This window comes from Caretta caretta, chromosome 17 (genome assembly GCF_965140235.1).
Source record: "Caretta caretta isolate rCarCar2 chromosome 17, rCarCar1.hap1, whole genome shotgun sequence".
In the NCBI taxonomy this organism is placed as follows: Eukaryota; Metazoa; Chordata; order Testudines; family Cheloniidae; genus Caretta; species Caretta caretta.
In genome coordinates this window covers 17,755,524-17,769,142 of record NC_134222.1, presented here as the reverse complement: position 1 = coordinate 17,769,142, position 13,619 = coordinate 17,755,524, and the positions used below count along the sequence as shown (strand labels likewise).

Below are 13,619 nucleotides of genomic sequence, written 5' to 3'. Positions count from 1 at the left end.
CTGTATGGGATTGCTGACCGAACAATAAAACATGCATTAAAAAAACAACAAACAAAAAACCACCGATGAACCAGGCTGCATTACTGTTATCTTGACCCCTGGATTTCTCAGGGTGATCCATTCTCAGTTTAACTCCCTGGTTTTAATATATAAGAAGTTCAGCTTAAGTTTCTAATCTCTTACCAGCTTGGTTAAACAAGCATGGGAGAGAACAGACTAAATACATGCACTTCCAGGAGCTCTCATTTCAAGTAGATCCCCACCACAGGGGAAAGCTCCAAGAAAGAAGAGTCTGGAAAGCCACACCTTTAATACAGACTAACACGGCTGCTACTCTGAAACCTTTAAACAGGTGTCTCATTTGTTCACAAGGAGCAAGAGTGAGCTATATAACTACAGCCCTAGAGCCATACAAAAATAATAATAAACTGATTTTCATCACCAATAGGGAGGAAAGGAAGGTCATGTTTATACGGGTTTGCAATAACGCAAAACTTTTTCACGCTCTCCTTCAAATTAGCAAAGTTTCTGCCAGAAGAGACAGTTTTAGCCTTGCAATATGTCTGTGAGGAAGGTAAATGTCGTTATCCCTACTACACTGATGGGTAAACTGAGGCACAGAGTGAACGTGACTTACCTGAAGCCCGCAGAGCTAGGCATAAAACTCAGATCTCCCAACTCTCAACCCCATGCATTAGCCTCAAGACCCTGCACACCTTATAGGAAAGCAAAATGGTGTTTACGCATTTGCATAGCTCAAGAACTCACCCTGCAGACAGACATCTGATTGGTGGTGAGGGTACCAGTCTTGTCAGAGCAGATGACAGAGGTGCAGCCCAGCGTTTCCACTGAAGGAAGGCTCCTCACAATAGCATTCTTCTTGGCCATGCGGCGCGTGCCCAGTGCCAGACAAGTGGTGATGACAGCAGGGAGACCCTCAGGGATGGCAGCCACAGCCAAGGCCACAGCAATCTTGAAATAGTAGATAGCGCCACGAAACCAAGAGCTGCCGTGGACGGGGTCACTGAAGTGACTGATATTGATGACCCAGACAGCTACACAGACCACAGAAATGACCTTGGAGAGTTGCTGGCTGAACTCATCCAGCTTTTGTTGCAACGGGGTCTTCTCTGGCTCAGTTGCAACCATCTGATTCCTGATCTTCCCAATTTCTGTGTATACCCCAGTAGCAATGACGACTCCAACAGCCTTACCAGCTGCAATATTGGTACCCTGGAAAAGAAGTCATTTGTATGTACAGAATATACAAATATTAGATCTTTAGGCTTAAAGCAGCAAATGGGTAGCTCACTGTGTAGGGAGAGAAGAGGGCCTACCAATTAGAGTACAGGATTTGGAGTCAGGACTCCTGGGTTCTTTCCTGAGACCTGTCACTGAGTTATTGTTCAATTTCTCTCCAGCCTGGACCCAATAACTCCTGTTTCCTGTGACCCCTTGACAGGCCTTTCTACTTTTGGTGATATCCCACCAAACCTAAACAGGGGTTTCTCCAGACCTATCACTAGCTACTGAGTCTTCTGCGGTCTTCAAGATTGTGGTTTGGAGCTTTTTTAAGTTAGAAGCATCTCCAGATGTAATGCACACCCTTTACTCTTAAGGAGCATAGAAAAGTTGAAGACGCTTGGTCCAGTAGAAACTACTAAACAAAAGGACTGCCCCCGTCCCTCCCCAGACCCCTTTTTAATGGATTTTAAGGTATAACAGTCTTGCTTCACAAATTTTTATGACCAGTTTTGTTCAAAGAGGGTAAGAGAAATTGGACAGTGAGTCAGTGACAGGTTTCAGGAAAGAACCTAGGAGTCCTGACACCTCATCCTGTACTCTAATTGGCAGGCTACATTCTTTCCCTGCACAATGAGCTACCTGTTTCCTGCTTCAGGTTCAAAAGTTGGTAACAAAACCTCATATATAAACTCCTCCAAATCTGGCAAAATGTTCAATTGTTTTAAATAACCCCTAATCTTTATAAGATGAAGCAAAACCTCATGTTGCAAACACCTTTGAATTTTGGAGCATTCAAATTCCGCACTCTGAGTCCATCTCTAGTTTTCCTGTTTGAGGGTTGTTTGCACCTCACAAGTTTCAAGTTACCACTTGGGACTAACAAAAAAAAAAATCCTGAAGAAAAGCAAAAATCAGATGAATCTACAGAGCTTTGCTTGCTTTTGCAATGAAGTCATGAAAAGGAGTGAGTTAGCATCCATATTCCAGCCTTAGGCTGCTTCACATTGGCCCAACTCTATCAACTGTTTTACACCAATATAGCGTTACTTCTTATTGAGCCTGGGGGGAGCAGGAGGGGAATCAGAACCCATGGGTCCTGCATGTTTAATCACGAACACCTGTAACGCCTCTAGTCCATGATTTCAGATGAAAACCAGAAACACAAAGGCTGAGACTTTAAAGGAGTATAAGTAGGGCCCTACCAAATTCATGGTCCATTTAGGTCAATTTCACAGTCACAGGATTTTAAAAATTATAAAATTTCATGATTTCAGATATTTAAATTTGAATTTCATGATGATGTAATTGTACGGGTCCTGACCCAAAAAGGGGTGAGGAGGAGGGGGGGGGGTCGCAAGGTTATCATAGGGGGTTGTGGAACTACTACCCTTACTTCTGTGCTGCTGCTGATGGTGGCGCTGCCTTCAGAGCTGGGCAGCCAGAGAACGGTGGCTGCTGGCCGGAAGCCCAGCTCTGAAGGCAGAGCCGCTGGCTTGATATAGTATTACCACCCTTACTTCTGCGCTGCTGCTGGCAGGGCACCGCTTTCAGAGCTAGGTGCCCAGCCAACAGCCGCCGCTCTCCGGCCGCCCAGCTCTGAAAGCAGCGCAAAAGTACGGGTGGCAATACTCCCTAAATTACCTTGCAACCCCCTTTTGGGTCAGGACCCCCAGTTTGAGAAACACTGGTCTCCCCTGTGAAATCCGTATAGTATGGGGTAAAAGCACACAAAAGACCAGATTTCATGGTCCATGACGCGTTTTTCATGACTGTGAATTTCGTAGGGTCCTAAGTATAAAGGAGTTAGGTGCCAAAACTCAATGGGCTGCCCTCTTTGAAAAAATCTCCGCCACAAACAGTAAAGTGAGAACTGCCCCAGTGAATAAGCCTTTGTGGAATATCCTTTCACTAGTCGCGTAGGTTGTAATGCTGTGCGGGGGGAAGTTTGAAGCTAGTCACCTCTAGCGTGCCTCCAATATGTTGAATTCAGTGATTCTGCCACAACCCATGACGACTGCAAATGGAACTGAGGGTCTGGCTTGCTTGGGGGTGATTTTTGTTCTCAGCCTCATTTTAAAAGAAACATTAATAAAAAAACAAACCCACTTGGTTCAGGGGTACAAATGTCTCTCAAAGACCAAAGGGACCTACAGGGTTGGCATACCTCAGATCGTCACAAGGATACAAGACCCAGATCTATGACATGGCCATTGTGAAATTCCCATCCAGTTATTCCTTTGACAGGACTCTTTACTGCAGCACAACCAAGACTCAGATGCTCCTGGTCCAGTGAGTAGATGACAGGCCAACTTTTGACAACATGTAAACTGTTAAGGGTGGGATTTTTTAAAAGCATTCAGCATTGGCCTGACTCTTTTCCCATTGACTTTAACAGCAGCAGAATTAGGCCAGCACTGAACACTTAGGAAAAATACCACCTTAAATTGTCCGTGTCCTTTGGTGAATAGTAATTATCCTGTATTACACTTTACTGCTCAAAAACATATATACTTTGATACCTGCCTGTGAGGTTCTTTACCCTGGGGCTGTTTCTACAAGACCCAAGAGAGGAGGTGACGGATGTGAAACAACTTACAGAGAAAAGCATGTTCTTCTTGTCCTGATTGACAGCCCTGGGGTCAGGAATCGGGTCAGTGTGTTTAATCACAGACACAGATTCACCTGTAGAGACAAAAGGAGGGAGAAAAAAAACATTTACAGGGTTTCCTACTGAGATTCTCAACACAGATCCAGTTCCAGCAAAGGCTTCTATTAGGGTGGATTAGAAGCTTCTGTTGGTGACAATACATAGCCTTGAAAATAGATCTTTGGCACTAGGTCATTTTGTTTGGACATTCATCAATGAGCTGTTACAGCTGGTCCATACATCTGTTCACTATGGAGAGAATAGTCATAGGAAAATAACTAGCTTGAACTCAAGTGAAAATTACAAGAGCTAAAAAGCTGCTAAGGTAACAGCATACCCTAACAGGGTTAGGTCAACATTTTGAGCCAGAAAATGTAAAGTTTGGCACCTAACTCCATATTTAGGCATCTGAACAGCCTGATACAAGTTGGCAAACTCAAGTCCCTGATCTCACCCACCAATTGCTGCCCTCCTCACACTCCAGCGATAACAGCACTGCTGTCTGAATTATTGTGGTTTGTATTGTAGTTGCATCTGGAGGCCCCAGCCCCACTGGGCTAGGCATGGTACAAACACAGACAAAAGTTTTTCCGGATTCCAGACAGGTTTTAACTGCCACCAACTAACCGGTGAAGACTTCTACAGAGAAACTGGTACCAGAGACCAAGTGTTGTTCTGGTGAATCTCAGCCAGAGTTGCTTCTTGGCATTAATTGTGTGAGGAGATAGTCAAATGGAACAAGGATTAGCTTTTTGTGGGTGGGGTCTGAAGGGCTCAAAAACTAATCCTAAATTGTGGGGTGCTTCGCAACAGCAGGAAAACATTACTCATCAGAGTGACAGTGAAGATTATACTATCTATTTTTCTATTTTGAAGATATCATGAAAAAAAAAAGACTTCTAAAATTAAATACTCTTTAGTCCAAAAATCTCCTTTTGCATCTTGTAAGGAACAGTCCTGCATTGGCATGGAAACTGGCTACATTACTACTACTGATTATTTATTTAGTCATGGACCAGGATCCCATTGTGATAGGCACCGTACAAACACGGATGAAAAGATGGTTCCCTGCTCCAGGAAGCTTACAACAGCCAAGACTTCCAAACTTTGAAGAAAAGCCCCTCTCCTCAGGACACAAGAATCAAAATCAGAGGCAACAGTTCCACTTATTCAAGGACAACTCAAAGCCAGTCAACGGCCTCAAGAGGAGATGGAATCCCTTGGGCGATGTAATGAAAGCATCGAGAGTGCTTCTCCTGAAGGTCTTTATTTTGTGCTCTGAGCACAAAAATAATTTTGTTCTGCAAGGTGACAGGAGATGCAGCAGAGGGAGAAAGTTCACTTAGCACAAAACCTGTGTTATTTATGTGTCGGGGAGACTGTGCTGGTGTCCTTGTAGATTTAATTTCTCCAATTGTTTTCCCTTCCCTTTTGCCATTTCCTAAACTAATGAATTTTTAAAATCATGTCAAAAGGAGATTTTCAGTTTAGACTAATGGTTCATCTAAATAGAAAAGAAAGGAAACTTCCATTTTCCCCTGATAGCAGTGATATAATGTTTAAAGCTAATATGTAATATTTCAAACACTTCTTTAATCCATATTTAAAAAAAAAATCCCCTCCCCTCAATGACAACATCTGATTCTAGCAAATATCACACATCTGAAATGAATAACTCTTTAATTGCTACACAACAAGATAGACATGAATCAAGCAATATTTGCTTTCAAGCCACAGTTCAGTACCTGTGTAAGACAGCAACATACCCTGTTCTGCAGTAAAATGGGTAGCCATCATTAATATGAGGCTTGAGTCTTAACAAAATCTCACACATTTTCAAGATTTTGGGCACTTCCTGCTGAGAGTCAGCTGTGGTCCACTGGTCTGAGTATGAGACATGGAGCCAGAATCTCCTGAGTTCTAATCCCAACTCTGCCACTGGTTCCCTTTCTGGGCAAGTCACATAGTCCTAAATGGAGCAATTTCGAAAATCTCACCCCCAATCTGCTCCCACTGCAAATGCTCACTGACTTCAGTGGAGCAGTCAGGCCAACAATGAACGCATTTGAAAACCCCACCCTTAATCCCTGGTTTTAAATTGTTCCAGCTGTAAAGAGGGCTGATAATAGTGCTAACCAATCAGCCTCACAGGGACATGCTACACATTGGTTTGCCAAATGTCTGGATTAATTAGGTAACCCTTGGAAAGTGTTACAGAGGGGCTGGCCACCACAGATTCACCAGACAGGTGTGAAAATGAAAACGTTAAGAGGAGGACCTAGCTTTTTCAGAACTCAGAACTGTTGATACAAATTTCACTGAACGTTCTGTGGGTGTGAAGGTTCTTAAAGCACCAAGCCCAACACCTCCACCCCCACGTGGGACTCATTCCAGTAGCAGTCATTCTGTGCAAGACCGCCATACTCACAGTAACAGCACTGCCCATACCTGTGAGAATCGACTGATCAACCCGTAATGTCGTGGATCTGATCTCAATGATCCGGATATCGGCTGGCACCTTGTCACCAACTAAGAGAGGGAAAGTAGAAGAGAAATGCCACAGGTTAAAAGTGTTTGGTCTGATCTGTGACTGAACTCAACCATAGTAAGGGAGATACATAAACTAACCATGGGAACTAGCAAGAGGAAGGACAGTTTATGCACAGACCTTGGACTCAGAAAAACGGTCTCAATTCCGAGCTCTGCCACAAACCTCAACAAGCCAGTTAATCTCCCTGTGCCTCAGTTTCCAATCTTTAAAATGAGGATAACATTACTTCCTGTTCCTCCATTTAAATCGTAAGCTTTTCAGGGCAGGGACCGTCTCTTTCTGTTTGTATATGTAGCACCTGTCTCTAATGCATGAATGTCCACATCAAAGATAAACCACCACCAACCGTCCTCTGTTAAATCTCTCAGCAAAGGCGCCAGCGACTGAAAGGGCCATAGACACTGAAATACATAGTGATACAAATAATCCAGATACTCATATGGCCTTCATTAACACAGTACATGAGACCCACGCAAACATATTTATCCTCAAGACCCTTGGGAGGGAAAGCATTACCACCCATTTTACAAATGGCGAGAGTAAGTGATTTCCCAAAGGTCACAAAGCAGGTCTGTGGCAGAGTCAAGAATCTCAGTCCAGTTCCTTAGCCATACAACCACACTCTTGCCTATAGAAACCTGAGTTGATGAACATCAATGTTCCTTTGGCACAGCTCCTAACAAAAGTCTTGGAGAGAAGAGTGGCCTGGTCACCAGTTATTTTAAACAGAAAATGACTAATCTGGTGAAATACACACCTATAATAAACTCCCATACAGAAGCATAGGCCAGGATGGGAGGAAAGAACCACTCCCTGGCCTGGAATTCATTGAAGTGCTTTCCTGCGCAGTGGCGGATAATGCAGATAGTTCAGGAGTCAACAAAAGTAACTGTCTGCAGGAGGGAGAGCAGAAAGAGGTAATCAATATCCCAAATGGAGATGCACCAAGCCTGATACCACTAGTCTCCTGCCACCTTCCCAGTTGTTTCAGGGCTAAGGACCTGATCTAATGCAGATTGAAATCAATGGGAGTCTTTTCCACTGACCTGAATGGGCACTGAATCAAGACCTATTGGGTGAATGCCTGATGACATACTATACACTATTTAGTCAAGGCCTTTGGAGTGAAGCTCTTAACTTTGGAAGATTTATTTGGGGTAAGTCTCTCATTTCTATATCCCTGAACCAAAGAATGCAAGATAAAGAGAACTGAAACCCCCCTCAGCAAGAAATTTTATTCACACACGGACAGCATCCATGTAGATGGACCCTTTTTAAGATATACCAAAATGCTCTACTCCCCCTTACACGAAAGGGTCATCTATTTGTGAGACGTAATCTATTGCCAGCTGCAGGCATTAAAATCTATTAGCAGGATGTGAAAAGAACAGGTACATCTATACTATGGTGATTGGAGCTTGATAGATACCCAGAGAGCAGGGCTCAGAGCTTAGGCCATGAGCCTCAGGGCTGACCTTGCTGGACCTGCTTTAAGTGCTGAGAAAGAACTGAAATCTTTAAAGCCTCTGATTTTGCCAATGGTGCCAATTGCTGGGTGGGAACTGAACTTGCTTCGCGAAGACAGGATCAGCCTCTAGCCTGCAGTGCAACCTGTCTATTGAGTTTTTTCCATTGGGTTGGTAACAGTTAAGGCTCATTCAGATGAGAGAGATTTATAACTAGCTTATTTATTTAACACACAAACTTTCTTCTCCCTGTGCTAGCAAGGGGCCGTTTTGCTTCCAGGCATCAACTGTCCTTAGACAGCTACTAAATAGAAGCTAATCATTACAAAATCAAAGGCTGCAAGTTTCCACTGTGGTGAAGGCCAAAGGAAAAATGTTTGTCTGAAGCCAATGAATGCACGTGGCTCAGTTTTCATAATGGATGGGCACAAGAAAAATAGGAACAACACTGGCATCAAGAGATCAGAATTGGTTAGTAAATCTCACAAGGGACATTGCCTCTCTTTACGATGCTCAGCAAAAAGTCTTGTGGCCAGGGCTGGCTCAAGCCAATTTTTGATTTTGTACTTCAGCAGCCCCTAGAAACTATAGCTGAGAGACCGGGGTCCCACTGTGGTAGGTACTTTCATAAACATAGCAGACAGTAGGTACTGATTTCAGTGGGACTTGTAGAATAAAGTATTACTAAGCATGAATAAGGGTAGCAGGATGAGGATCATGGTGAATAGCATGGGCAATGAATTGCCTTATCTAACACGTTGCCAGTTATCACTTTGCTGTTGTTATAAGGTAGTTATATGGCCCTGATCACCACAGCACCTGAAGACCTCACAATCTTTAATGTATTTATTCCCCATAATGCCGTGATCCTCACTTTGCAGATGGGGAACTGAGCCACAGAGAGACTAAGTGACTTGCCCTAGGTCGCACAGGAAGTCTGTGGTGGAGCAGGGATTTGAACTCTGACCTCCTAGCTAGTGCCCTAACCACTGGGACATCCTGGCTCTCTGCACCAGTACTCATGTTAATTTCTAACATGAACTTTAACACCCCTCTCCCCCACCCCACCCCCCCAAAAAAAGAGACAGGCGATCTACTGTATTTAGACAGCCTGGGAGAGAAGAGCTGAGGCCAGCTTCAAGAAATCTGCTACGAAGGCAAACCAAAATGCCATATTTAATGCAATTTTACCAAATTATTTAACTTGTTCTTCATTTTACCCACCAGGCAATGATTTTAATGGACCCTAACCCTCCACTAAACTAGACTGTAATGACAGAACATGCGAGGAGTGCTGCATCACTGTACATCACCCAAAAAAATCAGGGAATGAACCATTCTCAGCACAATTCCTCTCTTTGCCTTGCTCTGGGGAGGCTGTAAATTACTTCACCACCTTCTCAGGGAGCAATTTGCTCTCCTGTATGCTCCTGATCACCTAACTCTGGCCAGTGAGTGGTGGAGGCAGAGCCAGGGCTCCTCCCATTCCCCACCCGCAGGGCTGCAGTACAGGGAGTTTCTGGTGCATAGCCCCTGCTCTACCTGCTGTCACTGAAGTCACAATCCGAAAAGGGAAATCAGGGGGTGGTTACCTCCTCCCCACTCCCCCATGGGCCAAGGAAGGGCTGCGACAACGGCTCACCATGATGAGCTGATAGTTACAGTTTAATGTTCCACAGTCATGGCAAAAATAAGAGAGAGAGCGCTCATTCTAAGCTATCAATGCTTTGTTTTCCATTTTAAAATTGACAGTCATTCCATTATCAATTTGGGGTTTTCCCCCCTTTCTAGATCCCACATTTAAAAAACTAAACAAAACCCCAAACCTTTTAAAAAATGAAGTCAATTACAAAGTGTTTGCATTAATCTCAGTCTTCCAACTTCAGTCCTCCATATATTACACCCCAACCTTTCTCTCTCTCTGAGACACACACGGTTACTCACTCAGGGATAGAATCACCGCCTCATCAGATGCCTGGAAAACTTAGCCAAAGCCAATGGAATTCACCTCTACAGGAGGTCAGAGCATTAAATATGGTGGCATGGATTAGGCTCAAAAGCAGAATGCATAGTTTTACTTGCTAAATTGAGGTAATCAGATATCACCTTTCAGGGCATCAGCTAATTGCAACACGGATCAAGAAGGAATTTCTGTCTTTCACATACCATTCCCCCTACCCCCATATCATAGCACAGCATTGAGTAACTAGTCAGGTAACTAAGGTTTTCACTTTCCCCTCCTCAACCATCACATAGATTCCACTGCCAATGTAAAAAATACTGGAGCTTGGTCCTAGGTAGCATATACGTATGTTCCCCGTTAGATGTGCAAATGTGTCAGCTACCAGAGTTTAAGGGTGTGTGTCATTTTACACAGCAGTGTCAATCATATGTTATACGAGCTGGTGCTCATGCTGGATTCACACACTCTTGTATTACACAATCTGACAGCGTACTTGCTAGGTATTATAATTTGCTAAGTCTGTCTCAGTTAAATCATGAATCCCCAGACAACGGCTCAGCTGTTTCTCCACGACTTTTGATGTTGATGGTGTAATTAAAAAAAAACAAACAAAATTTTAAAAAATCAGCCACTCATACGCATGCAATAAGCATTTGATTTCGGGGGCTGGAAGAGGCATCGTGATGGTGTTTAACTTTCTGCCCTATATAGTTAGAGGGGGAGGGAGTTGCTAGCAGGCTGAAAGGCTGGTGGAAGGCAGGCAGACTGGCACAGGGAGTTTAGGGCAGTGATAAAACAATAATTTGTACTGCAGTAGCAGCTACAACAGGGGTGGGCAAACATTTTGGCTGGAGGGCCACATTGGGTTTGCAAAACTGTATAGAGGGCCAGGTAGGGAAGGCTGTGCCTCCCCCAACAGCCTGGCCCCCACCCCTTATCCACCCACTCCCACTTCCCGCCCCCTGACTGCCCCCCTCAGAACTCCTGACCCATCCAACCCCCCTGCTCCTTGTCCCCTGACTGCCCCCTCCTGGGACCCCCCGCCTCTAACCACTCCCCGGGATCCCACCCACTATCCAACCCCCCTGCTCCCTGTCCCCCAACCCCTATCCACACCCCTGCCCCCTGACAGGCCCCCCAGGACCCCACACCTATCTAACCCTCCTGTTCCCCAACTATCCCCCCTGTCCCCTGCAGAACCTCCGCCCCATCCAACCTCCCCCTGCTCCCTGTCCCCCGGGACACCCCTGCCCCTTATCCAAACCCCCCTCCCGCTCCTCAAAGCGGCATGTCTGGCAGCCGCGCTGCCCAGCCGGAGCTAGACACACTGCCGCTCTGCTCAGCAGGAGTGCGCAACCCTGCCGCCCAGAGCGCTGCCCGCATGGCAGCAGAGGAGGGAGGACAACGGGAGAGGGGCCGGGGACTAGCCTTCCTGGCTGGGAGCTCAAGGGCCGGGCAGGACGGTCCTGCGGGCCAGATGTGGCCTGCAGGCTGTAGTTTGCCCACCTCTGAGCTACAAGGTACCAGTTAGGGATCAGGGAACCATTGTGCCAGGCACATAAACAAGCATAATACAAAAGATCTCCTTGTCTGAAGAGTTTACAGTCCAATGGACTCTGATTTAATTTCTCTTTGTTGTTTATTTCAAGTTCTCTTTCTGAAATTCTTGTTCAAGAAAAAGCAGCGTAATTCTTTTTATTCCAGCGAAACAGTGGGTCTGTGCTCCTCCTGGGGGCAAAGGAGGAGACAGACAAGAAACGGGGCCCAAGCTGAGCAGCTGCCCACTTTCAGCACCAAGTACTTTAATGACTTCTGACTGCTCGAGTCAGCATTCTCCTAAAATCCCACAGAGACAACCAGACCACACGGCTCAAGATCCTAACGGGGCAGGCCTGGCCGAGACATTTTCCCCTGGTGGAAAAATCCTTGAGCTGTTTGGCCTGCGACAGCTGCATTTTACAATTTGTTCTTTTCAAGGCAGGCGCAAGCCTCCTTTTTCCAGAGAGCATCTTGGCCAGCCAATCCCCATGGGCTCACTTTGCCCACACAGAAAGGGAGCTTTGTGGAGCTGAAAAACTGCCCTGACCTGTTTTTCCCAAAGGACCTTCCCCCAAAAAACAGATTGGATGAATGGAGCCTAGAAAGAGGAACCCTTTACCCATTGCACATGTCCCTGATGCCCTGTTCTTTCCCACCCACACAGAGAGTACAGAAGAGACGCCCGAACACCATCTAGACAACAATCTATGGTTTCAAACTTAGCAGAATCAGACATCACTTTACGTGCGACCAAATCTCAGTTCCTTATTCATACACAGTTCAAATCCAGTCTGTGCTAACCTCAGGCCAGAGCCCCAGCTGGCGTTCATCGATGTAGCTGTGCTGTGGAGTTATGCCAGTTTACACCAGCTGAGGAAATGGCCCGTGATGATCTTCTGTGCATTATTTTTAGATATATCTATCTTCCAGATGAAGTACAACAGGAAGACTTACCAAAGAATTGGATTAGTCCACAAGGAACTGCAGCATTTTTCCACTAGCAAGTCCACAAAGTGGAGAAGAGCAGATGAGTATGAGGGATTTGGAGGCTTAAAGTTGGTTTAAAAAATAATAAATAATAATAATAATAATTTTGCTGGCTAATTGAAATGTGCCATTTTGAGGAGGGGTGTGGGCTAGCAAACCCTGAACTTTAATCAATATAAAGAATACTATCGTGAGCCAGAAGAACAAATGCTTTTTATTTAATCCTCCAACAGTGCCTTCAATATTGAAGGGTAAAGAACACAATCCTACAAGTCCTAATAAATGTAGGGGTAGATTCTGCCTGGCTCTGCTCAGAGGAGTAGGTGACAGGAAGGATTAAAGGACTGGACTTAGACCCAGAAAACCTGGCTTGTATTCCTGCCTCTGTCACATACTTGCTGTGTGACCTTTGGGTCTCTCTGTGCCTCAGTTTCTGCATCCATAGAACGGGGATAGTACAAGGGATGCAGAGAGGATGAGAACTCACTGATCTTTGTGATGCCCCTGAAAGCCAAAAAATATATAGGTAGCTCAATGCAGTTGGAATCTAGCTACAAATAAAGAGAGTTTCTTATCCCAACCTCTTAGCATTCTCCATTCCCCACACCCCAGCTGTCTCCATTCACTGCCCAAGCAGGACCAAACGGACAGGAGGCACAAGGGCAAAGGGCTAAACTTGTGGCGAAAGGTAACAGGGTGGAGTGGTCAATAAGGCTTCCTCTGAGAATTTGCTTGCGATGGCCAAGAAAGAAGAAACCTGCAGGAGACATTTCTCAGGCCAATGCAGGACAGATGAAAATGGAATCTGTTTTGCACCTTAAACCCAACAGCTGCATGTGCAAGGGAAGGACAGGAGGATAAGCCATAGGATGAAGTACACGAATGCAGATGGAGGTTACCCAAACCCAGATCCAAAAGCACAAGTCTCTCCCGTGCTCGCAAACCAATGCTTTCCCCTCAGCCTTTCCCGTCCCTGCACTACTTGTCTTCCATGAATAATTATCCCACAAACCTTAAGGGAGACCATTTTCTTTCATGGAAAGCCATGCAGACCAAAGCCTAACTTACTTTAGACGAGCAGAGTGCTGGATAGTCAGTATAAGCCAGCACACAATGCTGGAGCGGTTCTCCTGTTTCAGCTCACTATTCTGTGACAAGGTTGCTTCAAACAAAAGTTGCTCAAAACCAAAGAACCAGGGTGATGGTGAGTTTCGCTGCATT

At 45.2% G+C, this 13,619-nt stretch overlaps 1 protein-coding gene across 2 annotated transcripts in view; it reads right to left on the bottom strand.

Annotated features, from left to right (window-relative positions):
* ATP2A3 (ATPase sarcoplasmic/endoplasmic reticulum Ca2+ transporting 3) overlaps nucleotides 1-13,619 on the bottom strand; it is a 135,260-nt gene that overhangs the window by 59,910 nt on the left and 61,731 nt on the right. For both annotated transcript variants that reach the window (XM_048824465.2, XM_048824466.2), the window contains exons 6-8: nucleotides 6,341-6,421; nucleotides 3,842-3,927; nucleotides 769-1,233 (exon numbers count right to left, since the gene is read on the bottom strand). In XM_048824465.2, coding sequence (XP_048680422.1) covers nucleotides 769-1,233; nucleotides 3,842-3,927; nucleotides 6,341-6,421 — 632 coding nt within the window. The remainder of the gene's footprint in view (nucleotides 1-768; nucleotides 1,234-3,841; nucleotides 3,928-6,340; nucleotides 6,422-13,619) is intronic.